The 27,717-nt window shown below is 50.1% G+C and overlaps 1 protein-coding gene across 5 annotated transcripts in view; it reads left to right on the forward strand.

Annotated features, from left to right (window-relative positions):
- Positions 1-26,841, forward strand: part of OSBPL3 (oxysterol binding protein like 3) — a 160,156-nt gene extending 133,315 nt beyond the window's left edge. For all 5 annotated transcript variants that reach the window (XM_058677995.1, XM_004582434.3, XM_004582436.3 and 2 more), the window contains 7 exons: positions 10,118-10,181; positions 13,745-13,823; positions 15,235-15,379; positions 17,618-17,762; positions 19,612-19,738; positions 22,237-22,359; positions 26,487-26,841. In XM_058677995.1, coding sequence (XP_058533978.1) covers positions 10,118-10,181; positions 13,745-13,823; positions 15,235-15,379; positions 17,618-17,762; positions 19,612-19,738; positions 22,237-22,359; positions 26,487-26,583 — 780 coding nt within the window. In that variant the 3' untranslated portion in view covers positions 26,584-26,841. The remainder of the gene's footprint in view (positions 1-10,117; positions 10,182-13,744; positions 13,824-15,234; positions 15,380-17,617; positions 17,763-19,611; positions 19,739-22,236; positions 22,360-26,486) is intronic.
- The last annotated feature ends 876 nt before the right edge of the window (positions 26,842-27,717 follow it).

A 27,717-nucleotide genomic window follows, 5' to 3' on the forward strand; every position in this document is an offset into this window, starting at 1 on the left:
ATGTGTATTCTCTACATTTCGTGCCTTCAAGGCAAGTGAGGTCCGGACACTGCTCTTAACCAGAAGGAAAAAGGAAATCATTTCCCTTCACCTGAAATGCAGCTGCAACCCCTGGGCGGGGAGGACACCAAAGACCCCGCAGGGAGCACGCGCACACTGGCACTGCAGCCTTTCTCTCGGGAACTGTCCGAGCATGGCATGAGCCCACACTGTCATAGAGACTTTCCCATGAGCCTTCAAGCTGCTGACATCAGTGCTCCAGAGCCTCATGGCCCCATCACCATAACCTCCAGCAAGTAAATGCCTTATTTATTCAAGCCAACACGCTATTGGTTGAAGAGCTGTCATGCACCTGGCCTGCTGGCTGCTGCGATGCTGGCGTGGGAATTGAGAGAGCCAGACAGGCATCCTGACTTCCTGTAACGGTGGATGTACACCGCACTTAAGTAGTCATACAGGAATATCAGCACCGAAAAACGTTCAGGGGCCAGCCGGAGGAGGCAGGATCCCATACCTGCATCCTGTCCCTCAGTGTCTGTGTTAGATGCTCTCCACTCCTGCTTGAAGCTTTGGGCTCATGCAAGCCTTGGGAGGCAGCAGGGGGGAAGGTTCCCAGCCCAGCCTCCATAGCCACTGCAGGCGTTTGGAGAGAGAACCAGCAGATAGGAACTCTCCCTGTTGGTCTGACTCTCAAATCAACAAATAGGTTAAAAAGAGGCAGCCTGGCCTCACATGTTGGCTCCACCTCTTACCAGCTGCGTGAGCCAGGGCAAATTATTAAACTTCCCTATGTGTTGGGTTCCTCTGTAAAGGGACAGCGATACTCGTTGTGGGCACCTCCAGTGGCTCTCGGATGACTAAGTGAGGTCAGCAGGGCACCCACAGCCGCATCTGATCCACCAAATGTCACAGACACGTGCTGGATGCCTGACAGCTGGGTTTGCTGCTGGCCTGTGGGAGACACCCAGTGGTATCTGCTGATAAGGAACTGTTTAGCTACACTGGAGTGCGTCCACCCTGGGAAGAGGAAATAACCCCTCTCCTGAGGATGGCCACTGAGCCTGCCCACCCTCTGTGGGTCCCTGCTGGGGAGGGACCCTGAGCAGCCTTGCTGTGCCGGGTTCCTCTCCTTCCTGCTCTTGGGATCCTGAGAGAAAGGGCCGTGCATGGAGACGCTCCTTTCCCTCCCGCTGTCTTGTTGCCTGCCCCCGCAGTGGGTTTGCAAGAGAAGGCCACATGTGAACATGACGCTGGCATGACACGCAGGCTTCTCCAGAACTCAAAGGAAAAGGCGTAGGACCGAGCCCGCTGCACAATGTCAGTGGCTTCCCGGTTGGAAGCTAAAGTGAGAACCGCCGCTACTGAGGAGCTTGGGGGGTTGAAGCTGTGGCTAAAAGGGAAAGATAATCTGATTCGAAATTCTGCTGGGTTATTTAAATACCAAACCTGAAATGGAATACATGAAAATAGAATTTGGTTACCATGGCATTATATGTACTCTTGTGAAAGAAAATAGACATATATGCCAAGAATAGCTGCACACCAGAGCTCACAGGGCAGGAGGAGCTGCTGTGAGCCAAGGGGAGGCCCTTGAACCTCACCTTCCGTGGTTTCTGTATAAATCAGGAATGATGGGGCTTGGTTTGTAACTGAAGTAGCATGCTGATGGGTTCAGTCACTCAGATTTAGGGGGAACCTGAGAATTGCTTTTAACGGGTGACTTTAGCATCCTGCTGTTATATAGCCTGGGAGGCGGCAGAGGATGGCTTGGGTGGCTGGGTTCCCACCACCCCCGGGAAAGACCACCTTAGGTTACCAACTCCCAGCTCCCAGCCTTGGCCCCTGCCCTGTTCCAACCTTTGTGGGCATCTCTACCTCTCACTCTGACGGCCTGTCTTGTGTACAAGGCTGCCCGGAGGCCCTAGGGGGCTGGGTTCGTGGGGTGCTCATGCCCGGACAGCTCACAATCAGGCCTCTTCATCTGCCTGGAATTCAGCCCCAGGGCGTCCGATGAGCGGCCCTGTCAGCCCACTCGATCCCAGAGAAAGCTCCTTCTCTGGGCCATGTTCACACCAGCCCAGCATGCCTATCCAGTGCCTAACCTACCTAGACTGTTGAGGTGGGGAGGCGTTGGTGGTGACAACCAGACCTGCCATGGGCACCACAAGACTTTGGCTGGCATGGCAGCTGGATTAGAATGGGAAGGGGACACAATGAGAAGAGGATGCAGCTGGTGGCTTGTCCCTGACCCTGACCACCCCCTGCCCCGCCCTTGCCCGGGGACAGCTTTGGGCCAAGACTTCCTTTTGTGGCCAGCAGAGTATAGATCAGCTCATCCCTCATCCCCTTTCCCTCTCCTGGCCTACATGCCACCCCACCCGTGACCGCCTGCAGAGGGTGCCAGGCCTTCCACTCGGCTTCGTGCCCGTGCTTGCCAGTACCTGCCAGGTAGCTCCTTGTGCCTCGGCCCAGGCAACAGCCAGCCTCCCTGGAGACAGTGAGCAATGCCCGTACTGCCGTGGGCAGGGAGACGGAGGTGGTCACCTGGGCAGGACCCCAGAATTGCTACTTTGGATACTTTTCTCTGTGGATAGAAAAAAAACTGTCCTCACTGTAAAGAACTTGGGGGGTGGGGGGAAGCACCCACCAGAACCAACTTGGCTTTTCTACTGAGTTTTCCAGACTGCCCTTCTATGATTTGATAAGTAATGGCTGTCTCTTTCTTCAAGGCCGGTGAGGTCACATTCCTGGCCTTCATTGTCACCCGCCCCCAGCTGGGACAGCTTCCCCAGAGCTTTCTGTGTGCTGCTGTGTAAAGAAGCCCAGAGGAGGGGTATTCAGGAAGGAAGGGGGCATCGATCCCTACTCACTGGGCAGGTGCCTGGTCTCTATTTGCCAGCCTTTCCCTGGCCTCTCCCCTGCTGCCCAGCGGAGCTGAAGCCCAGGATTAGATAACTGATTTAGTCAGCTGTGCTGCAGAGTACCTGTGTGTGTGTGTGTGTGTGTGTGTGTGTGTGTGTAAAGTTTATTTCTTTGTAATGAAAAGGCAGATTTATACAGAGAAGGAAAAACAGAGAGAAAGCTCTGTCATCCACTGGTTCACTCCCCAAGTGGCTGCAGTAGCTGAAGCTGAGCTGAGCTGAAGACAAGAGCCAGAAGCTTCTTCTGGGTTTCCCAGCAGGTGCAGGATCCCAAGGCTTTGAACCATTCTCCGCTGCTCTCCCAGGCCACAAGCATGGATCTGTAAGGGAAGTGGGACAGCTGAGATTTGAACCAGCATCCACATGGGATTTTGATGCCGGCAGGGAGAGAATCCAGCCACTGCGCTGTTGTGCCAGGCCAACTTTAGTACCTTTGGGAAAGGTTGGGTGTCATAAGCTATAGCCTAACAGTTCCTCTCGCAGGGCCCATGTTTGGCCCTGTGGGGGAGACACCCTGTGCCTTCTCAGGGTACCTGGGTTTGATTCCTGGCTCAGTCTCCTGATCCAAGCTTCCCTCCATTGTACAGAGCCTCTTGGAACCAGCAGGTATTGGCTCAAGTGGTTGGGTCCCTGCCCCGCATAGTTAAGACCTAGATTGAGTCCCTGGCTTAAGTCCATGGTTTTGACCTGGTCAAGTCCTGGCCACTGCAGGGAATGAACGAACAGATGGAAATGCTTCCTCTCTCTCCTCCCCTCTCTCATTGTCAGGTTATTTTTCTAAGATACTTTCTCTAGTTATATGACTTTTCAGTTATCCAGAATAGCGCCCAAGTTATTTTTGTGCATTTGCCCACCCTATTGCATGCTGCTGAGAGACTGTCAGGAAAGTTGGATATGTTTATGAGAAGTTACTAGATGGGAACGGTGACAGTGAAGTGTTTGTTCTCCTGCCCCCACGGCCCAGCACTGCTTCCTGCCCTGTTACTCATTTGGAGAACTCAGGACAATTATTCCTGGAAGGACTTAGAGATGCCACACCCATCAGCACAGCCCTGTCACCTGTCTGAATAGTTCTTTTATCTGCTAGAGGGCAGGGTTGTTTAGTAACAGTTGAAAACGGCACCTCTCCAAAAGGTGTGAGCCAAGAGCAGGTTCCAGCTGTTCAAATAAAACTGTTTATCTGGAGGAACTAGATAAAGGAGGAAAGTCTACAAGTAGTGGGGATACACTGCAGTATGCGTCTCTACTTCTGAATAAAAGCCAGGCTCCCAATAAAACTGTTAAATATATCTTGACACTAGAAGGCTGGACCTTATACCATTGTCTATACCTACAATGTCAGGATACACTTGAGTAGCAGATGATGCATTTGTGACTATTGTTGAAGGACTAAACTATTGTTACAACACAGAGGACAATAGTAGAGGGTGGGGGTGTAAGGTGCAAGGGGAGATCTCTGAGCCTTGGGAACTCTATCATGAAAAGTAAAAGATTTAAAAAAAAAAACCCTAGCACTCAGCCCTTCAAATCAGTAATAAATCTTTGAAAATCAGCTCATCAGATACAAGGCAGCTACACCATTGGCTTACGGTTTCCCATGTTTCTAGACTGAACCATCACTTCATAAATGCGTTTTGTTTTTATAAGAAGGCATATATTTATGAGATCTAGTGATTAATTCTAAACAGATGAAGAAGTCATTGTCAACCTCATGCTCCCCACCGCCGGGCCAGTAACCTTGGCCTCGTCTGTCCTTCGTGGTGCACATCCAATTTATCAGCATACCTGGGTCGTCTGTCACAAGCCTTCCGTCCACAGCCAGCCCTTTCTCACTGTCACCCTGGCTGACACTGACCTCCTGGCCCAGGCCACTGTGATACACTTGTCAGCTACTCTCTGTCTCTCTAGCTGTCCGATGATTATTTTAAACAGAAGCAATATCTGCTTTGTACCCTCCACCGACGTCCCACAGGCACTCGGGACGAATTCCACAGCCCCAGCCATGGCCCATACAGCCACCACATCCCTGCTCCAACAGCAGGCTTCTGCCCTCATCCCCGACCCATGCAGTGGCAGCCACCGCAGCCTTGGCATCTCTGGACTCGCACCATGCCTGCCTCTGCCCCCAGCATCTGCCGGCTCCTCTGCCTGCAGTGTGTTGCTTGCAGACACCTGTGAGCTGACAGCTCATGCTCTGGGCCTCTGAGCTTCCCAGGGTTAAAGTGTCGGGCACCTGCCAGCCTGCGAGGTCACGCCCCTGCACCCGTCCTTCCTTCCCACCCATCCTTCTTCCCTCCTCCCTCCTGGGACACACCCCGCTGCTGGCCAGTTAGGTGCTTCTACAGGTGTTGTCTCTCTCCCCAGCTCCCTGCTAAACTGTCCACCGAGAGGGCCACAATTTCCTTTCTTTTGCTTCTCATTGTAGCCCCAGTGGTGAAGACAAGCCCAACACTCCATTGGCAATCGGCAAATGTTGGATGACTGGTGAAGAGGCATTGCTGCATTTGGGCCACCAGGGACTGGGCAGACTCTGTGGTTACAGTTCTGGCTGCCAGCAGGTGCAAAGGGATGTGCCACAGGCATGTCTTTGTACATCTAAAAAAGGAAAAGCTTACAAGATGTCCACATATTGGAACGCGTCCTTCTTCTAGGTGCTTCTCTCCTTGACCATCTACATAAAGTGTGATTATAAATCCAAGCTGATTGGATAAATGGTGAAATAAACAGTGATTGATGGGAATGTTTAACCCCCTCCACCAGGGGAAACACGCGGCTGCTTGGTAAAGGAAATGCACTTGCCTCACCGTGGCAGTGCTTGTATGGTAAAACCATCCCTGCTGGTTGGGTGGGTGCTCGGAGAGCCAGGCACTTCTGTCCTGGGGAGAGGAAGGCAACAGGAAGCTAAGCAGCAGTGGAGGTCAGGTTCACGCAGCAGACAACACAGCAGCTGCTCCAGGGCCGGGTCCTGCACACTCCAGTGCATCCACTGCCCTGGTCCTTCCTGGGCTCAGATGTTGTAAGAACACACTCGGCCCAATCCCATGTTTGTGAAGACAGCTTGGGCTTGTGTGTGTGTGTGTGTGTGTGGAGGTGGCGGGGGAAGGGGGGGACCTCTGCTAGGAGACAGACTGCTCTCAGCAGAGAGTAGGCCTCTTACCAGGAATCGTCCCTGGCGATGGCATTCTAGCTACCCGAAGTCCAAATGTAAGATGTTCCATTTGGTGGACATCCAGTTGAAGGCCACAAGCTACAGAAGATGTGCAGGGTGGGTGTTGGGAGCATCACATCTCAAAGCCAGCAGGAGTACTTGGACCTCATCTTACATAGAGATGGACTTCAAGTGGTCGGCAGGGCAAATTGCAAAGGTGCTTCTGAATGTCCGTGAGCACACACCTGCATGATGCTCTAGGGAGGGACGGGGTCTTTGAGAGCAGCTTCGAGAAGGCTGCTGGGACAGCCCGCAGGGGGCGTGGGAGATGGGGGGCCAGGGTTTCCCTGCTGCCCATGACACTCATTAACTGCCGTGTAAGGCAGGTTCATAGCTAAACAGAGCCCCTGTTTCCGAGTATATAACATAAAGTGGGTGCAGACACATGGTTCCCAGGAAAACTAATGAGAAATATATTTATAAAGAAAATTCAGACTGATTTGGATGCTTTACACGGGTTACCTTTAATGATTAGACATGGCAGAATTACTGTACCCATTTCACAAATGGAGTAGCAGACTTGGAGGGCTTATAAAGCCTGTGATAGGCTGTAAGTTCGGAGTCAGGTTGGTAGGACAGTAGTCTCCCTGCTTCCTTGAGGTCCGTGTGACCGTGGATGTCGACCAAGAAATGCTTGCTGAATGAGTAGCTGTCGTAAGGAAATGAGCATCCAGGGCGGATGAGGCCACTTGTTAAGGTTCTCTGGATGATTCTGTAAACCCTGTGACCGTGCTGGGGAGTAAGGGAACTGAAGAAATAAGCAAAAGCACTGATATTTCAATGCTGAGCTTTACACCTTTTGAAAACATCTCTGGCGCATGCGTAGAAGCACTGGATTAAGCATCAATGCATTGATCCAGCTCTGTGGTTCTGTAAAGGGTGGGGATGCATCTTGGGGGATGCGTTACATACTTTATGGTCTCCCAGGGCCGCTTTTATAATCCACATGGGCAGTGTTTTTCTTCCTGATGTCAGACAAGTGCTTGGTTGTTACATGCCTGCTTTCGCTTGGCTGTTTGTACAAGTCTACACCTGTACAGATGCTGATGGAAGCTGGAATGTTCCTTGCAGTGTTCCTTGGCCATGACTGCAATCCACTTGATAATAAGCCATCAGGAAGTCTGTCTACGTTGTGGGGGAGGGTGGTGTTGCATGGCTTCTCTCTCGCTTCACCGTGGGTGGGGGTTGTCTTGCCCAGGTTTCATTTTATGTGCTCCCACGGGTCTGACGTCAGCTCTGTTGTTCTCAAGGAGAGCTGCTGGGGTGGAGTGGAGGGTGGAAGGGTCCTCATTTGGTGGTAGGAAATCTCTCTAAGTGGTTAGGCTTAAGTTCGTGGAGTAACATGAAAGGTACCCACTTAACTGGAATCTTCGTCTCCACTTGTCCAAGCTGGCACGGGCCAAAGCCAGGGGCCAGAAACTCCATCCCCATTTCCCATGTGGGTGGTATAGACCCAGGTGCTTGGGCCATCCCCTACTGCCTTCCCAGGTGCTTAGGCACAAGGGTGACTTGGAAGCAAAGTAGCCGGGTCTTTGAACGGGATGCTGACAGCCCAAGCAGTGACTGAACGTGCTGTACCATGACAGCAGCACCCCAAGGTTACCTGGGCTTGATCTCCTTGTGGGTGATTTGTTAGAAGACTAGACTTTTGGGGCACCAGTGTTCAAGAGTGAAATCTGCTGGGCCAGAGGGAGAGTTTTTGTTGCTTAGAAGTAGTCTGATAGGGAGAGGGAATTTGTGGAGGGTGTAAGGAAAATGCCAGAGCCTATGGAATTATATCATAAAATTTAAAATAAAATAAAGGAAAAAAACAAGTGAAAAAAAAAAAAGAAGTAGTCTGATAAGTAAGTACTTTCTCCTGAAAGGAGCAGGCAGGGGAGGCTGCTGCTGGGAGCACCGCACACTGCCAGAGGCCAGCTGCAGCCAAGTTCGGAGCCCAAGAAGGGGGTGTAGAGTCAGCAGAAAAAGACACAGACACGCTCACTTGGTGCCCTCTTGTAACAGCTCAAGAAACTGTCTTTTTCGTTTACTTAGACACATCACAAGCCTCTACACAAACATTTAATTGTTCTGTTTCTTTTTTTTTTTGAGTATTTTCTTTTTTTTTATTTATTATTTTGCTCCATTAATTACATTGTATTATGTGACACAGTTACATAGGTACTTGGGTTCTCCCCACCCCTCCCCAAACCCTCCCACCATGATGTTATGTATAACATGTTATGGTTTGAATGTTATATGTTGTGTATAAACTAAAATTGAAGTGTAGGTGAGGTGGTCACAGAAGGTGGCTGGGAACTCGCATTTACTTTTAACATATTGGTTACTCATTACTATGTCAATTAATTCCATAATGATGTAAATTTTTGCTGATGGTATGTTGGAGCTTTCAATTGACTGGGATGATACTCTGCTGGCTCTGTCTTCAGACCAGAGAGGGTATACCTAAGAAGCTAATTGTTCTGTTTCTAACTTCATGACTAAGTGAGCATGCTCAGATGTTTGATTATTTTATTTTTTCCTTGATGATCACCCAGGTGCTCTTAAAGATAATTCTCTAAGTTTTACTATATATCTTCAAAGCAAGCCATTATTCATTCTGAAGTAGTAGCCATTGGGTGACAGGTAGGACTCCAAGGCCAGGGCACATGTGGTTACATCTTAACCATTACATTTTAATCTATAACTTAATAGAAAAAAAGAACATGTCACAAGGAAAAAAGATCCAAGACAAAAGTTTCAAATATTAAATCCCCCTATAACCACAGGTTCTACAGCCCATAAACAATCAGATAGTAATTAAAGGCAGATCTCTATAAAATTAAATAAAACTATCCTTTAATTCCTCTACCAAAAATTATAAAAGCAGCTAAAACAGATACATTTCTTATTTTCCAAAGCAATTGTAAAGACAAGCTAGCCTTTAAGGTCACAGTAACTGTATTTATCACCATAGCAGTTTCAGCTCATACGCCCATCACTGTCATTAATTTTTAGGATACTAATGAAGCCCTTTCCCAGAAGGTATGCTACATGTCTGGGCCAGATTCCGAGGCAATAGTTAGGCACACAATAAGGTGTCCAGAAATGGCCTGGACCTAATTGTACTCTTGTGTGTAAATTGCTAAAGGCCCACTCACCAAGACGTTGTCAGCAGCCTTAACTCCCAAGCTCACATTGGTTGCAAAAACCCTCTCACAAGGGCAAACAACAATGCCTCAATAGGTTACAGAATTCTTAGTGGGGTGGTTGAGCGTCCATGCAAAGGGGGAGAGACATCTGCCAGGCCTTGCCATACAACTGGAAACTCCTCACGGCCCTGCCAACAGGGGAGCTGTTCTCTTCACACTGTTGTGTCGTCCACACACACTGCACAGACCCCAGTGCTGCATGCCATGTCTGAGACTGGGCCGCTCTGCTTCTGATCCCTCTGCCTGCTAATGCGCCTGGGAAGCAATGGATGGTGGCCCAAGTGTTTGGGTTCCTGCCACCCACGGGGGAGACCAGATGGAGTTCCTGGCTTGTGTGGGCTCTTTGACCTGTTGCAGGCATTTGGCAGGTGAACCAGATGAAGGAACAGCTGTCTGTGGTTCTTTGTCATTCTGCCTTTCAAACAAATAAGTCTTTCAACAGCATTTGCAGGGACTTTCAGAACAGATAAGAGTGATTTTGACATTGGTGGCCAATGTCAGCTTACCTGTTAATGTGTGTATAGTCCTCAAACAGCCCTGTTTCTCTGTTTGCATCTTCCAAGAGGGTCTCTGTCCTCCCCTACCCCACATAGACCTGCAAGCATCTGTTGTCTTCTCACCCCAAGCTACCTGAGCAACTCCGACTGACTGTTCAGGAGCGCCCTCTTGTGGACAAGTGTGCTGAAGGCAGCCGGAGAGGTCTTCCTAAGTGCAACGCAGTGCACTTGCAGGGAGAAGGTGGGAATTTCAGATGAAAATTTAATCACTTTTCTTTCTTGCCCCTTTTCTCCCGTCAGGTCAGCCACCATCCACCTATCTCTGCATGTCACGCTGAGTCTGAGAATTTTGTTTTCTGGCAAGGTAATGTGTTCTATGTTACGGGTTTATTTTATTCAGGACTTGGTATATACCTCTTGCTGAGATCAAGTGGTCCCAAGACTTGGCCCTTGTGCATTTGACGTTCTTGCTTCTTTTCCCTCAGTTGTGATTAATATTTTATTTCCGTTGATTATTAATTGATATTGCATGTCTGTAGGGGAAGGAATATTCAGATTTTTTTTTCTTTTGAGAATATCTGCAATCTTTATGCAAAGTACAAAATAGAGCTAAGAATATAAATAGATGCTCGCAGGGGAATGTGTCTTGGAGACTAGCGTATCAGAAAGTAAAGATAAGTTGCAGTGCATTTTTCTTCCCCCAGATAAAAGCAGGACACCCAGTGAAACATTTAAATAGATTGCTACAGTATGATACTAAATTTTCTGCCTTTGCCTAGACCTGCCATGCCATGATCCATTTAAATAGCAGAAAGTTAAACTTGTAACTATTTCTAAAGGACTCTATACTATTGTGACAATTGAGAGAATGGGGAGGGAGGAGGGGAAGGGAAGAGAGGTACTAAGCCCCCAGTACCTACAAAAGTGTATCATGGAGAATAATAATAATAATAATTTTTTAAAGATTTATTATTATTGGAAAGCCGATATACACAGAGGAGGAGAGACAGAGAGGAAGATCTTCCATCCTCTGATTCATTCCCCAAGTGAGCCGCAACAGGCCGGTGCGCGCCGATCCGATGCCGGGAACCAGGAACCTCTTCCGGGTCTCCCACACGGGTGCAGGGTCTCAAAGCATTGGGCCATCCTCGACTGCTTTCCCAGGCCACAAGCAGGGAGCTGGATGGGAAGTGGGGCTGCCGGGATTAGAACCGGCGCCCATATGGGATCCCGGCGCATTCAAGGCGAGGACTTTAGCCGCTAGGCCACGCCACCGGGCCCAATAATAATAATTTTTAAAAAGTGAATTGAATTTGTTTAGGCAAAAGCAGTAGAGTGGTTCCATGTCTGTGATCCAGCGCACAGTCACCTAAACTGGAGATCCAGTTCCTGTGTTTGTAGAATGGGACCTCACGTGCTCACTTGGCAGCACATAGGCTGAAACTGGAAGGATGCAGGGTGGGATCCCACTTCGCCAGGCCAGCTTCACACATGTAGTACGAGGAGCTGATGCTGTGATGTATGTGCAGTCTCCAAGAAACGTTCAAACGTAAAGGCATCGTTACTTATTTTGTGTAGATAATGGACAGTAATGGGGAAATGCTGTGTATTTTATGCATGCGTTAGCATTGGTGCCGCACAAGGCAGGCTTGCTCTCGATGATCCTGGCGGTTTTCTCCCAGTCAACGCTTAAGGCATGACTTACGCAAATACAAATCACATCTTAAAAAGAAAAACATAAATCCACGGTCTTTATCGGAGCCACCAGCAGGATTCCTATAGCTTTTCGCTCTCTTATTCCACAGCCACTTGAAATGCCTCACAAACTTCGAGAGGTGCCAATATCTGAGTGTAGACAGCAAAGGGGGTTGTTTTGAAAAAAAAAAATTGAAGTTGTATTTCTGAAATCACATTTGTGCATTACTGACTTTAGCTTGAGGTTGTCACTGCTGAAATTTCAGTTTGTGTGTTGAATGTGGACAGGGAGGGGATTGTCCACAAGCATGGGGGTGGGTGTTCAGTCTGGCGGTTAAGGGGCTGGTAAGGTGGCGTGTCTTACCCTGGAGCGCTTAGGTTTCCCACCCAGGTCTGGGTGGCAGGCTTCCTGTCCGTGCACGCCGTAGGAAGACAGACGTGGTGATGACCTAATGACTGGCTTCCTGGCACCCATGGGAGACCTGGCCTGTGCTCCCCGCTCTGGCTGGGACGTGGTCCGGCCTGCAGCGTCACAGGTATCTGGGGAGTGACCCGGCAGATGAGAAGGCCCTGTCTCCCTAATACATAAATATGTTAGTAAATGAGTAAACAAGGACACAAATATTTCCTATGTGGACTTAAATCTTATGTCTGTTTATTCAAAAAAGTCAGAGTTTGGTATGGCAAGAGTGTACTATAGAAATACAGATAGATAAGTAAAATTGTTTTTAGTTTTTCAAAGCGATTGGTTTATTTAAAGGCAGAGTACCAGAGAAAGGAGGAAATTGAAATATTTTTCATCCACTGTTCCACTCCAGGAAATGTTTGTAACGCTCAGGCTGGGCCAGGGTGAGAGCCAGGAGCCTGGGACTCTGTGCAGGTCTCCCATGTGCGTGGCAGGGGCCCAGGAATCTGGACCATGTTCCACTTCTGAGATGCATTAGCAGGGAGCAGGATGAGAAACAGAGCAGCTGGCACTTGAATCAACACTCTGATACGGGATGCCTGCATAGCCGCTGAACCCACTGTAACAGCACTAGCCCCCAGATAGGTAAAAGCTTTAAAGTACAAACGAGTAATCTGTACTACTGTCCCCCATGCCCATCCTCCTCCCCAGCTACCCAGTTCTCTCTGTTGGCAGTCAGTGCTACTCATTTGAAGTTACAAATGTCATTATTATTTTTTTCTTAATCCTTGCCATTGAAGTTTTTAACACTGAAGCTTCATTGGAAATATTCCTAACTTTCCTGAAACCCTTGGTAAGGATTTCTCATGAGGTTCCTAACCCGAGGCCTATGTTGTAGCTAATCAGGTTAAGCCACTGTCGGCAGTGCTGGCATCCCTTATGGATGCTGGTTCCTGTTCCAGTTTTTCTGCTTTGAATCCAGCAGCCTGCTAATGGTCTGAGGAAGCAGTGGTGATTGGTCCAGGTACCTGGTCCCCTGACACCCATGTGGAGATCTGGAAGAAGCTCCTGGCTTTGGTATGGCTCAGCTGTTGCTATGGCAGACAGTTGGGCGCTGAACCAGTGGTACAGCTCTCTGTCTCTGTGTCTCTCTCCCTTTCAGTGTAACTCTGCCTTTTAAGTAAATAAATAAGTAACTTTAAAAGAATTAGGCCTTTAACCTCCTAATCACTAAATGTCACTGACCTTGTAAGCACCTCTGCTTTGATTTCTGAGGTTGGGGTTTTGGGTGACGGGATCCTTTCAGAGGCGTTCTGTGTGCGCCCTGGGCTACACACAGCTGCCTCCTCACCCAGCTCCTCCCTCCTCAGCCCTCTCCTGGGCAACACCACACGTTTCCATGCCCATGATTCCTGCTTTTCCATTCCAACTTGACATTTCTTTGCTTTTTGATGAGATTGCTTGAGCCATTTACATTTATTGTGATTGTAGATGTAGGTGGATTTAAGTCTGTTTACTTGTTCTCTATTTTCTGCTTCCCCCAGAGCACACTCGGCTACAGCCTAGGACTGCACGTGGCTGCTTGGGGTTCTCTGTGTGGCCCCCTTTCTTGATGCTGCCTCTGCGGGGGGAGGGACACCCTACCTTTGGGGTTCCCCACTGTCTTCCAGGAGGCACTTACATGGTGTTGAAAACCTGTCCTGCAGCATAAGTGACTCACGAAACAGCTGCGCCATGGCCCGGATGGGTGATCGTTTGTTGGAACTAGGACCTCCCGTCCCCCTGGCTCTTGGACTAAATGCATAATATTTGCTTTTTTGTTTTAGACGTGAGGTGGAAAAACAAATTCTGGGGCAAATCCATGGAAATTGTTCCCATCGGCACAACACACGTGACTCTGCCAGCGTAAGTTCACCTTCCGGGATATGGAGTGTGAGGCTGGGCGCTGCCCTGCCCCGCGGGAGCTGTGCACGTTGCTGCTTGCCCGTCTGCTTCCCGTGGCTTCACACACTACCCCGCTTGTCCTTCCAAGAGAAGTGCCCCCAGAAACCACAGTTCTCTGAATATCAAACTATTTCTGCTCCTTAGCAGGATTAAGAATGATAATTTTTCTCTTTGGTATTCCTTTTTTAAAATCAGATTTTTAAAAAAGATTTATTTATTTATTTTATTAAAAAGTCTGATTTACAGAGAGGGAGAGTCAGAAAGTTCTTCCATCTGCTGGGTCACTCCCCAAGTGGCCACAACGGCTGGAGCTGAGCCAGTCTGAAGCCAGACCCCAGTTTCTTCTGGGTCTCCCCCGTGGGTGCAGGGTTCCAAGACTTTGGGCCGTTCTCTGTGAGCCATAAGCAGGGAACCGGAAGGGAACTGGGTCAGCTAGGATACAAACTGGCACCTATATGCGATCCCTTGGTACATGCAAGGTGAGGACTTTAGCCACTAGGCTACCATGCCAAGCCCTTCAGTATTTTTTTAAAGGGTTTTTAAAAATGTATTCATCTTTTTTTAAAGATCTTTTAAAAAGTTCTGTGAAAGGCAAAGTTATAAAGTTTGGAGGAGAAGAACTTCTATCTGCTTGTCAACTCCCCACGTGGCTGCACTGCCCAGGGCTGTGGCAGGCCAGAGCCAAGAGTTTCTTCAGGGTCTCCCATGGAGATACAGGGTCCGAAGGCTTTGGGCCGTCCTCCACTGCTTTCCCAGGCCACAAGCAGGGAGCTGGATAGGAAGTGGAATAGCCAGGGCTAGAATCAGTGCCCATATGGAATGCTGACATTACAAGCAAAGACTTAGTCTGCCACGCCATTGTGTCAGTTATGTGTGTGGTCCCAGGAGACCACCAGCCCCTGGGAGCTGCAGGTGTCCCTTGCAGTGTGCACATCTACAGAGAAGGGGCACGCGTGGAACGCCCAGCATGAGAGCCGTACATTCTCTCCTGTGCCCTGTCTCTTCGTGTATGAAGCGAAGAGGCACTCTGGGAGGATCCACATCTGTGAAACAGCAGGACTTGTTGGCATCTGCCTCTGGGGGTGTTTTTTAAGATTTATTTATTTTTTTAGGGCACAGTTGCAGAAGTAGAAAAGGAAAGAGAAGGATCTTCCATTCACTGGTTCACTCCCTGGATGGCTGCACAACAGCCATTGCTGGCCCAGGCCAAAGCCAGCTACATTAGCACGAGGCTGGATGGGAAGTGGAGCAGCCGGGTTGACCTTGCCCCCATACAGGACGCCAGCGTCACAGGCCCCGCAGCTTAACTGGCTGCACTGCAGTGCAGGCCCTACCTTTGGAGGTCCGTCCTCTCATGTCTTCCTCTTTTCAGCTTTGGAGATCATTTCGAGTGGAACAAGGTGACCTCCTGCATCCACAATATCCTAAGTGGCCAGAGGTGGATTGAGCACTACGGCGAGATCGTCATCAAGAACCTGAGCGACGACTCCTACCACTGCAAGGTCAACTTCATCAAGGTGACTTGGTGGACGCGCCGTGCTGGGCCTGGGAGGTCAGAGGGAGTGGCGCTGTGACTGAGCCAGGACCCCTTCTCGTCCCCTCCCCTCGCTGCTTGTGGTCTGTCCATAGTCCAGGGCTGCTGGCCACCCTTTCAGCCCTATGGCATCAGGTGGCAACATGGATGCTCCTGGAAGCTGACCTGTCCTGGGAGCTAAAAAGCCACGCACAGAAGGACGAGGGGCTGCTCTGGGAAGTTCCACCAAGGAGTCCAGGGTGGCGGGGTCCAGAGCTGGGCAAGGGGAGGTTGGAGAGCTGCTGGTTCTTGGGTCAAGTTGGTGTCTGGAAACATGAGAAACTTCTAGAATGGACACTTGGTGATGGTGGTGGTGCCTCCGTTTTGTGCTGCTGAATTGAATTTTGCTCTCTGAAAGAAAGGGCTCGATGCATCATCTCTCTGACCACCGCGCTTTGGCAGCACCCCTCTTCCTCAGAGTAAAAACCTGTCCCCCCACAACAGCCACCAGGCCCCACCTGGCCTGTAAAGCCCTTCTCCAGGCAAGGTGCACCTGAGCGCGCTCTCACGCTCTCTCTCGCTTGCTCGCTCGCTCTCTCTCCCTGTGTCTGCCACCCTCATTGCTTTCTGCTCTCAACTGTCGCTACTTGCCAATGGCCTTGGTCCTCTGCCCGCATTTCCTTCTTGCTGGTCGGGCTGCTGTAGCCAGGTGCTGGTGCGTTACCCGTGCTCCCTCTCCCGTCTCTGTCAGGTTGCCCCTCTCTGCAGGCAGCCGCTCTCGTTGTACCTTACCCCATCTGCCATCTTCTGCCCACAGCTCCCTGTCCGTGCCCTTGTGCTGTCCTGCAGCTCCGAGGCCTTGCTGGAAGTGGTGCCTGGCACATCACGGAGGATCACAGCCATACTGGGAATACATGGACTGGTTGCCAGGGGCACCAAGGGTGGCATGGTCTCTCTGGCTCCACCCGTCTTGTCCTTGACTTCCTGCAGCTGCTGTCGCTCCCAAATTCCTTCTTGCCTTAGCAACCTCACATCCTAGGAGGCAGCTTTAAAACAGTCCCTCCTTCTTGGGGAGTATTTGTATTGAAACAGATCAAAATCACGAGCCGGGAGATAGGGTTCTCATAGCAGAGCCTCATACTTCCCTGTCTACATCACCTGCGCCCCCCAGTGGACAGTGACCAGGATGCAGATCAGGGTCCCTGTCATCTCTGGGGATTCAGACTGGATGATGGACAGACAGCACTCAGCAGTGGCCTTGTGCTTGAAGCTGAGTGGCCATGATCTCACCGTGACAGTGTTTCCTAAGCTCTGTGCTGGAGCCAGCTCCCGGTCCCTGCTGGCGTGCGCCTGGCAGCTATCAGGACACGGCTGCAGCGTTGGGTTCCTGCTACCCACACAGGAGACCATGGTGGATGTCCTGGCTCCTGGGTCTTCCCCGGCTGGTGCAGCTGTCTGGGGCGTCTCTCTCCCCCAGTGATCGGTCTCTATCTCTCTCTCCTTCTCCCTCTGCCTGTGACTTTGCCTTTCAAATAATACACATAAATATTAAATGAAAAAAAGCAGAAGGCAGCTGATGCCAAGCTGTGTAGACCCACACGAGAGCCACCTGCTCCTCAGCTTTGTCCACCCCTTAGGGAACGTGCCCCTGCCCAGTGCCAACCTGGCTCTCATCCGCTGAGGACACAAGGATGGGCTTTTGTAGCTGAGAGCAGTGCACAGCACATGGAGAGAACTCCACAGCCAAGGCCGCTGTGGCTGGGCAATGTGGCTGTTAGCTCTGGACTAAGAGAAAATCCACATCTTGCTTGAGTGGACTTGCGAGCCCAGGCAGCTTGTCTGTTTACATCCCGCACTGCCACGTGGTGGGAGAACTGGGTCTTAAAAGGATTTAAGTGGTGGGGCACCCTTGTGCCCTACCCACCCTCCTGCTTATACCAGTTTGGACTTGGAGATGTTGACCCACCAGAATATGGCCTGAAAATGCCACTCAACCCTGCCAGTGTCCAAATAGAGCTGAAAATAGTACTAGGTTTTTTGATTGATGCAGAAGTGCTTTCTGTCCTTTGCTAGAATTCTAGGGCAGCCAGGTAGGTCACTGGGAAATGGGGGGGGGGGGGGGGAAAACAAAAAGCAAGACCAACTTCTGGGGCATTAGGTCTCCCTCTGGTGGTTGATGCCTGGTACTGCAGAAAACCCCTTTTCAGAAGCACTGAAGCCGACTTCTCTGGTTTGAACCTAGGCCAAGTACTGGAGCACCAACGCCCACGAGATCGAAGGCACAGTGTTTGAGCGCGGGGGGAAGGCGGTGCTCAGGCTGTTTGGGAAGTGGCACGAGAGTGTCTACTGTGGTGGCGGCTCCTCCTCCACCTGCGTGTGGAGAGCAAGTGAGTATCCCGGGGCAAGGTGGGGGGCACGGCAGGAGGAAGCGGGCAGCTAGTCCTTCTGATACAGGTTGGTGGTCCTTGCTTTCACCATCATGGTAGCTACGGTGAAGCCGTTGTCCCAAGAGACAGTAGTTGGAATGCATCAGCTGAATCCGAACAAAACAGCAAGGACACCAGTCTGTTAGTGGCTTCAGCCATGAGGCCACATGCTATTACTCTAACAGGGAGCCAGCTGAAGATGACTGGGGGTCATCTCCTTGCCTGTGTGAGTAACACAGCGTGTCTCCTGCCATGTCACATGTCTCTTGGTGGATGTCCAGTGGTCATCACAGCTCCATAGCTCATCTCCCTGGGATGGTGCAGGTAGCAGTACCCCTATGCAACGGGTGTTTGGTACCTACATTCCATATCCCAGTGCCTTGGTTCAAATCCCTTCCCTGCTTCCAGCCCAGCCTCCTGCTAATGTGTGCCCAGGGAGATAGCAAGTAGCAGCTCAAGTACCAGGGTCCCTGCCAGCCATGTGGGGGCTCTGGGTGGAGTCCTGGGCTCCAGGAGTGGGCCCGGCCCAGTCCTGGCTGTTCTGAGGAGGGAACCAGCAGATGGCAGATCTAACTCTGTTTCTGTCTTTCTGTGCTTTGAATCAAGATGAAGGCAAATCAAAGTTTTTTTTTTTTTTTTTTTTTTCCATGACAAGGTTTTTCTTTTAAGATTTATTTCTTTGGACCCAGCCAGTAGCATTGTGATCAAAGTCCTCACCTTGCATGCACCACTGGGATCCCATAAGGGCACTGGTTCTAATCCCGGCTGCCCTGCTTCCCATCCAGCTCCCTGCTTGTGGCCTGGGAAAGCACTTGAGGACGAACCAAAGCCTTGGGACCCTGCACCTGCAGGGGAGACCCAGAAGAAGCTCCTGGCTCCTGGCTTTGGTTTAGCTCTGCTGTGGCTTTTGTGGCCACTTGGGGAGTGAACCAGCAGATGGAAGATCTTTCTCTCTATCTCTGATTCTCTCTGTAAATCTGACTTTCCAGTAAAAATAAATAAATCTTTTAAAAAAAAAAATTTACTTCTTTACCAACAGACACTGTAACTGGCTCAGATTCTACTCCAAAGCCATCAACTACTGATGCATTAACTGTTGCAATAATGAAACCTGCATGTGGCTAGGGCGGCCAAATTCTGATCAGACCACAGCAGTTTGATGTCCCCAGCATGTAAATTGGAGTCTGTTTTAGCTCGTTTTATTTGTTGTTGTTGTTGTCTTGGCTGCATTTCAACTGAGGGCAATACAGCTAATGGTGTCAAAGTTAAAACTATAAGTCAGCTCTTAAAAGGGAACGGCTTGCACCAAGGGTGGGGGCTGGAAGCGAAGAGTGGTGCTCCCCAACCACGCAGCTCCGAGTTCAGCACTGCTCCAGGCACCTGGCAAAGCCGCCGGGGAATTGAACATCCTTAACTGAAAAACAAGCGAGGGAGAGGGAGTCAGAGAGACAGACACAGAGAGAGTAGAGGTGGGGGAGAGAGACCCCAGGTTCTCGTTAGCATGTCTGGTTTTGTGAAAATTTCCCTTGTGGTTTAAACTCCACAGGGACTTAACAGCAGTGTAATTCATTTGTTAGATGACCACACAAAGAAAGCCGTTCTCCGTCGATGAAAACAGAGCCACAGACACGGAAATTTGCAGAGAAATGTTTAGTACCTATTTGTTAGGATATTTTAATAGAATTGGAGCAGTTTAGAGTGGGGAGAGGAAAGAAAAATTGTCCTGAATCTGAGATGTAAAAGGTAACGGAATTACGATGTATCCTCGGTGAACCGCAGTCTGGGGGTGAATGATGCCTTTCCCTTCCAGATCCCATGCCGAAAGGCCATGAGCAGTATTACGGCTTCACCCAGTTTGCCCTGGAACTGAATGAAATGGACCCATCGTTGAAGTCTTTACTGCCGCCCACTGACACTCGGTTTAGACCAGACCAAAGGTAACGAATTTTGCAAACATCTTTCCCTTTGGAGATGTAACCTGTTTACGGTGTCCGAAGGATGGTGTGAGAGGTAGACAGCGTGAGAGAGAGATACAGAGGGCATTGCATGCCCCTGGGGAGGGAGGGAGCCCAGCTTAGCTGCATGGGTGGCCAGGCCCTGGTCAGTGGAGCCCCAATTCTGTGGGAACCCAGCAAGGTGTTTGTTGTGAAGTTTACTGTGTGCAGTGGAGGAGTGAACTCTGTGTGGGCTGGGAACAAAGCTGCCAGCTCTTCTGGCCCTTCCAATCGGAATGTCTTGGTGCACTGAGCCCTAACTTCTGGCTGTAGGTTTGCTGCCAACAAACTAGGGGACAGACCCACCAGACTTTGAACGTTTCTCAGCCTCGGTTTTCCACTCAGTAAAACAGAAAGGGTGATACCTTCTGCAAGGCCTTTCTGATGCAAAAGCCAGAAGCCAGATGGTGTCATTTGACTCTTAGTTTTAAAGAAAATAACAGCAACAAAAACTGCCCCTCCTAATATCAGAGTAAATGAAAACACATAGCCAACGTCAGGTGGAGTCGAACAGCCTCACCCATCAGGCTGAATGACAGGTGTGGGGGGTGTTTGGCCAGTTAAGCCGCTGCTTAGGGTAACCATGTCCAATGGCAGAATGTCAGCTCGAGTTCCAGCCCCTCTGCTGCTGCTCCAGGTTCCTTCTGCTGCCCCCCAAGAAGCAGCAGGTGATGGCTCAAGTGCTTGGGTCCTCAGTGTCCTCAGGGGGAGACCCAGGTGGGGTCTGGCCTTGACCTGGCAAAACTTTGGGGATTGCAGGCATTCAGGAAGCGAGCCCGTACATGGGAGATACTCTTTCTCTCTGTGTTGCTCTGCCTTTGAAAAGAAATCAATAAGCATTTTAAAAAAGGTTAAATAACAAACTGAGAAATTTGTAACTCACGTCTTGAATCAGATCGTGAAATCAAGCGCTCGATCAACCCTTTGGAAAAACACGATCATAGGAAGTTGAACAACCCACAGATGAGGACCGTGGAAGCCCCTGAGTGTAGGAAGAGTGTGAAGCTTCCCCAGCACGTGTAGCCATCAGCGGTTTTGCTGCTGTTCTGTCGAATACAGTGATCTGTAACGGAGGCACCGCTCTTTGTACATCTGCTGTAGGAGTGGAAGATCTGTCCTGGCATTGTCTTGGCTTCTGTGTGATCGCAGTGTGGTGCTGCAGTGAGTCCTAGAGAAAAAGAAGCTGCACGTTGTTAGTACTAGAACGGCATACCAGTTCTTTTCTCATCTTTTTCTCTTTTTAAGGTTTTATTTATCTGAAAAGCAGAGTCAGAGAGAGGAAGAAAGAGAGTTGGGGAGAGAATCTACTGAATCACCTCCTACAAAGCCCTCATGGCTGGAGCTGGCCTGCGCTGAAGGCAGGAGCCAGGAGCCACTTCTGGGTCTCACACTGCAGACGGGGACAGGCATCTGTTGCTGTGTCCCTGTTGAGGCTCGCAGGATCACTCACATCACAAATCCAGCCTTGAATCTGCAGTGGCGCTTCTAGAAATTTCTCCTGCAGACACATTTATCCATGTGGGAATGGCAGAAATACGGGGTCATTTATTTGAGCATTAATTGTAATGTTATACAATCAGGAACAGAGGCAGGTGTTTTAGGTGGGTTAGACTGCCCGTGTCTACATCAGACCTGGTAGCTGGGTTCATGGCTGGTTCCAGCTCTCAGCCCTTGCTTCCTGCTAGTGTCAACCCCAGGATGCACCTGTGCGGGCTCGGATACTTAGGTCCCTCTTGCCCTTGTGGGGGATGTGGACTGAGTTCCCAGCCCCCCAGCTCTGACAGGGCCCAGCTCTAGACATTACTTGCGGAGTGAAGCAGTGGTTGAGACCCCTCTCCTCCCTCCCTCCCTCTCTCCCTCCCTCTCTCTCTCTCCCCCTCCTTCTCCTTCTCTCCCTTAAAAAAAAAACACAAAAAAAACAAAAGGCCAAATGTCTGCAAGCACAATTAAAATATCTCCATGATGAAAATCACACAAGTATCAAAAGATGAAGATGTTTGTGTACAACACAAAAGAGCTCCAGCGTGCTGTTAGGTAAAAAAGTAAAACAAGAAACCAAGGTGTGCGGAGAGTGCGTGTGGTGTGCTATCGCGCGGTGAGAGGGAGAACAGGTCAGGATATCCGTTTGTGTTTACGTCTGTCTGATGGACCATCTCCGGAAGCTGAGCAGGATGCAGTTGGGGGAGGAGCTAGCAAGAACAGGTGGAACTAGAGACCAGGAGGAAAGGGAGACTTTGCCCCAGATTCCTCTTCATCCGTGTGATGCCTGTGAACGTCCCTCCAGTGACGTCCTGCTGCACGGGGCGTGGGGGGAGTGGTGATGTGTTGAGGCTGGGTCTGTAGCCCGGAGAGGAGTTTGAGAACATGGTCTTGGGCGCAGGCAATGCTCGCTGCCTCATCCCGGATGGACGCCCCCTCATTCTCTGCCCTTGGCGCCTCAGGTTTCTAGAAGAAGGGAATGTGGAGGAAGCAGAGGCCCAGAAGCAGAGGATCGAACAGCTGCAGAGGGAGCGGCGGCGGGTCCTGGAGGAGAACAACGTGGAGCACCTTCCGCGATTTTTCAGGTCAGTGCCTGCGTGCTTGCGGGATCCAGCGGGGCTGGGCTGGGCTGGTTCGCCTTCGCTTCCTGCATCTGGCCTGGAGAAAGGGAAGCAGCTCTCCTCCCTCAAGGTGGACGAGAGCTGCTCTGTGGCCTCCCAGAGCTCAGTGGCAGGCAGTCCCAGCTCTGGGCTGTCATCAAGGCCAAAGCTTTGGGGCAGGAGCTGTGCCTTCCCACAGTCAGCCTTGCACATGCGCAGCTCCCCTGCAGTGCCCCGCCCAGCGATATCACAGAGGAGCCTGTGGAAGGGTGACTGTGGAAGGGTGACAGAGAGTCAGGGTCCTGTCTGTCTCACGATGTGGACAGTAAAGGGACTGGAGCAAAGCGAGTGGAAGTAGATTTTATAGAGAAACAGAGACCTTTGCCTAGCCAGAAGCAGAGATACCCAGAGCTTAGATAGGGAGAAATACTGTTGACCTGACCGACGAGAGCAGATGTGGCCCGCCTGATGGGTGGCTAAGCTTAGCAGTGTGTTCTGGTCCGGTACCAGAGCCTGGCTTCTCATGCAGGTACCCCTGGTGTGGGACCGCTGTGCTGCCTCACCGTCCAGCTCTTCATTCTCATGGGGCATGTCTGTTGTCAGCAGGTGGAAGGTTTCAGCATCCTGTGGAACACCTGATTCCTTACTCCCAAAGGGGCCCTTCCTGACTGTCCCATGACCGCTCTGAGTCATCACAGCAGAGAGAGGGGCGCGGTGTAGCATCAGAGCCGGGTCACCAGGCCAGGGTACTGAACTCATGGCTCCACCCCCTTTAGACATGCTTCTTGTGGCCAAGATAATAAACCCTTACCCTGCTGGCGGCCAGCGGAGAAATGACAAGTGGTCAAGTCCTTACCCGACAGGCAGTTCTGGTGGACTTGGGTCAGGAATACTAACTGTTATCTGACGGTTATCTTGTAAATAATCTGCTAAGAAGGCCTTGTTATAAACACTGGAGCTTTTTTAAAAGGAGGCAGAAGCTCCCCTCCTCAACGCCTCCCATCCCCTCTTCATGTTGCTGGCAGAGGGATGTGGCTGCCAGGATGAGGGGCCTGGTGTGACCGGCCACACAGGACTGGACTCTGAAGACTTTCAGATTTTTCCTTTTCTCCCTGTTAAATTGTTTTAGTTAAAGTTAAAACAGGTACGTAATGCAATGAGTATGGGCCATAGCCTTTCAGGCAGCGTTTGGGAGGCCCGCACCATGAATCTGAACGTGAAGTCCTGCCCCAGCTCCTGGTTCCAGCTTCCTGCTAATGCACAGGCGAGGAGGGAGCAGGTGGTGGCTCAGGTGGGCGGCTCCTGGCCACAGGGGCTGCAGACCTGGGCTAGGCTCCTGATGCCTGGCCTTGGGCCTGACCCAGCCTTGGCTGTGGTTAGCACTGGGGGAGTGAATCAGCAGATGGGAGATCTCTGTCTCTTTTACCTTTCACATTTGAAAGGAAAAGTGGGCGTATGTAGAAAAAACAGAAGGCATCTGCCCTCTAATTCCTTCCTATTTCAGGACACCCCATATTTTGTTGTCTTATTGGTTTGTTCTTGGTGGGGAGCAGAAATACTTTCAAGAAGAGGTAGCTGCTCATGTAGCAGCAGCAATAAAATATGTAGTAGAAGACTCCCATGGCAGCAGGTCGTGTTTGCTCTCAGGAAGAGAACGTTCTTTTCTCCAACATGGTTATAGATTCCACCAGATCGCTTCTGATCAGTGATACAAACTCAGGATTGGTAAATATAGGTCCACTGGTCAAAGTTTCACCCTGAACTGCTTGTAACTTTGGGTAACCATCGCAAAAAAAAAAATAGTAATAATGTGTGAAAATAGAAAAGAAAGAAATGAGGCATCTTACATTTTGAGAAAAGGCAGAGGCTGGGAAAATGAAAGGACTCCTCCATTGACTGGTCAGCTGATAGACACAATGTAGATTCTTAAGAAAATCAGTCCATCTGTCTTCATTAGAAGGAGACAATAGTCTACCCACTTCCCTGTAGCCCTTGACCCTTTGTGCCCTAATTAACCATGTAAAGATTGTCAAAAATAAAGAAAAAAAAAGGAGATTACACGTTTGTGTAGATGGTCATCACAATGCATTTTAAACCATCTAAACTTGTGGTTAACCAGACTGTCTCGGGGACTCGTTAAGGAGGTTCCTCAGCCCAATCCAGTGTAAAAATGTCAACAGTGACATCTGAGGTAACATCAAAAGGCAGAACAGTGGCGTGCCAGGGTTGTGGCCACCATGACTGTCAGAACCACATCTGGAATGCAGGATTGTCCACCCGGCACCCAGTGCTCCTCCTGATTGTGAGATCATCCCAGGATCTGATAGTGGAGGAATACAGGAGAAAAGGCGAGAGCCACCTGGTATTCTAGCAGTAGGAACGCCACCTGGGGCTGTGGGGCTTGGAAGGCTGGCGGAGAGGCTTCTGGGAGATCTGTGGGATATGAATGGGGCTGCTGACCCTTCCAAGGAGCAGTGGGATTGTTCCAGCAAGTGCACGTGAGCTGGACAAGGCTCAGTGTGGCTTATCTAAAGCACATCACCCTCCTGGAATAGGGAACTAGCTGTGGTCAGATCCATGTTACTGAGCATGAGGGAACCAAGCACTTGACGACTGCTTGACAAGCATGTGGCAGGGTGGGCATTTAGCCTTGCAGTTAGTATGCCTGCATCCTGAATCTGAGTTCGGTTCCTGCCTCCTGCTCCTGACTCCAGCTTCCTGTCTGTGTAGACCCTGGGAGGCAGCTGTGATGGCTCAGGTAGTCAGGTCCCAGGCCCCCACGTGGAAGGCTGTTATTGAGTCTTTGGCCCCAGCCAAACCCCAGCCATCACAGGCATTTGGGGATGGCACCAGAGGCTTAGAACCAACATGCACACATGTTTCTCTCATCTGTTTATTTCTGTACCTTTTAAGTAAGCAAATTTTTTTATTTTAAATTTATTTATTTATTATTTTTAATTCATTAATTACATTGTATTATGTGACACAGTTTCATAGGTACTTGGATTCTCCCCACCCCTCCCCAAACCCTCCCACCATGGTGGATTCCTCCACCTTGTTTAAGTAAGCAAATTTTTAACGTGGCAATACCAGTCCAAATTATAAACACACATCCTGTTTGATCCAACTGTACTAATGGTAGGGTTTTTTAATGTCACCCACTCACACACATGCAAAATAACATAACAAAATAACACCTTATTTACAATAGTTGTACCTTAAAAACATCCCAAGTGCCTGCCAAAAGGGCACCTGCTAGATGAAAGAGTGGTCCTGCTAGACTGTGGAATATCATACAACTGTTTAAGGAGAAAATGAAGCACCCTTTTCTCCCTGGAGTCTCTGAACTGGCCCTGTACAGAACACATATCAGCATCGCTGGCCTCGTGTGCCACAAGTCAGTGGCCATTATTCAGCCTGAACACGACTATAGATGATACTTAGACAAACGTGCTAATAAACTGATCGTGCTCCAGTGATGCAGGCATACGGCTGGACTGGACACGGTCAGCTACCCGCAGCCAACGTGTATGGCAGTCGAGGAGGCACACTGTCCAGGACCGCTCCTGCTGTGTGAAAGCAGAAACAGGAAGATGTACACACGTGTGCACACGCATGCACGGAGCTGCAAAGTGTGAAAGTGACGATGTCACTGCCTCTGGGGCAAGTGGAGGCCGAGAGAGCAAGGGAGGAGGAAGACTCCTACAGCAGTCGGGCCTCTTGTGCCTGGTGGATTGTGGGCTACGTAATGGCCGAGCAAGGCTGTGCTCACCATTTCTTAAAACAACAACAAAAAAAGAAGGGCTTGTCTCTGTATAGGAACAGCCTTGTTGCCGTGTGCTTTCACATGTGTGTTGCCAAAGCAGTGTCTGACCTAGCCGTGCTTTCTCCATGACAGCCCCTCCCTCCATGCCTCACACCTTGCAGCCAGTGGGTCAAAGGGTTAAAGAGGAGCGTGGCTAAGTGGTGTCGGTGTCAGGGCTGCAGACCCTCAGAGTTGCCAGATGCAAGTGACTGTGTGACCACAAAGATCCGAGGAGAGGCAGGGCCGAGCGTGTGGATAGGACCATGTTTGCAACACCCTACAAGAAAAACTGTTTGGTCTTTCACAGGAAGTCCAGCAACGACTCCTGGGTGAGCAACGGCACCTATCTGGAACTGAGAAAAGACTTGGGCTTCTCCAAACTGGACCATCCCGTCCTGTGGTGACCAAGGAGAGCAGAAGAAAGTGGCCTTCTCCGGTGTCTGCTTTGAGAAGCAGCGCACGCCTGGCTCCACGTTTCAAAGATGTGATCTAGGGTGATCCCTCGTGCTTAGCTTAGCATTGTGTTTAAGTCTGTGCATCCCCAGTGGGTTTCTTTATCATTTTCCAGAAGTGCTGTCGTGGTTGTTGATATGAATGTAGGACACCTTGGCGTTTGTTTTTATATATGAGCTATTTAATAAAAAAGAAAGCTGGAATGTTAACGTGTGGGATTAAAAAAAAAAGGTTATAACACTAATTTTCCAAAGGATAGAGAACATTCAGATTAAACTGATGCCTTATACGATCTTGCTGGAGGAAGACAAGTCGACTTCTCCCAGGTGCATTGAGAACCGAGCACAGCAGAACACGGTGCACCTGTGTGTAAGCTGCCAGGCTGGAATTTGGTCGCCGAGATGCCAGCGCCTCAGCTGGCTCCTGGATCGCTCACCCAGAACAGTGGTACTGGAGCCGGAACCCGGAGAGGACGTTGGTGGTTGGGGCAGTGGTGTGAATGTAGCGGAGTGTGCCTTCTTATACAGGTGGGCACAGTGCTTCCTCAAAGAGCAAGTGTTTGAACTTGTTCTTCCCCTTCGTTGTGTTGCCTTAAGTGCAGGGCTGATCCTCTTGCTCGGAAAGCTCTCCATGAGTCAAACAATGTCTCCAAAGAGCTGGAGGCTTGCTATTAAACCATTTCCTGTCTCCTCCCCGCTCCCGGCTGGCCATCTCTGTCTCTGCGGAGTGTAGAATGTCCCATGGAGGATAAAGGACCCAGTTCGTTCCCACACGGCCAGTTGGACCTTTGTGAAGTTGAACAGTTCTAAACAGCTCAAGCCGGTTTTTCAGAAATGCTGTCTGGATATTTTCTACCTCTTATCCGCACTGTAGGTTTAGGTCTTGTATGAGCAGTCTGACCTTCTGCCTTATGGACTCACGTGGAGACCGGTTGCTGTCTGTGTGTGTTCCGACAATGCTGTGTCTTCCTTTCTTACACCTCCTGATTCCTGCCAGTCTTCTCTGAGCTTTGCAGCAGTCGCAAATGATACAGATCATCACTACTACAAGGGGAAACCTTACATGAAAATGTCATCTGTGTGGTA

Source organism: Ochotona princeps, chromosome 20 (assembly GCF_030435755.1).
Source record: "Ochotona princeps isolate mOchPri1 chromosome 20, mOchPri1.hap1, whole genome shotgun sequence".
Lineage (NCBI taxonomy): Eukaryota > Metazoa > Chordata > Mammalia > Lagomorpha > Ochotonidae > Ochotona > Ochotona princeps.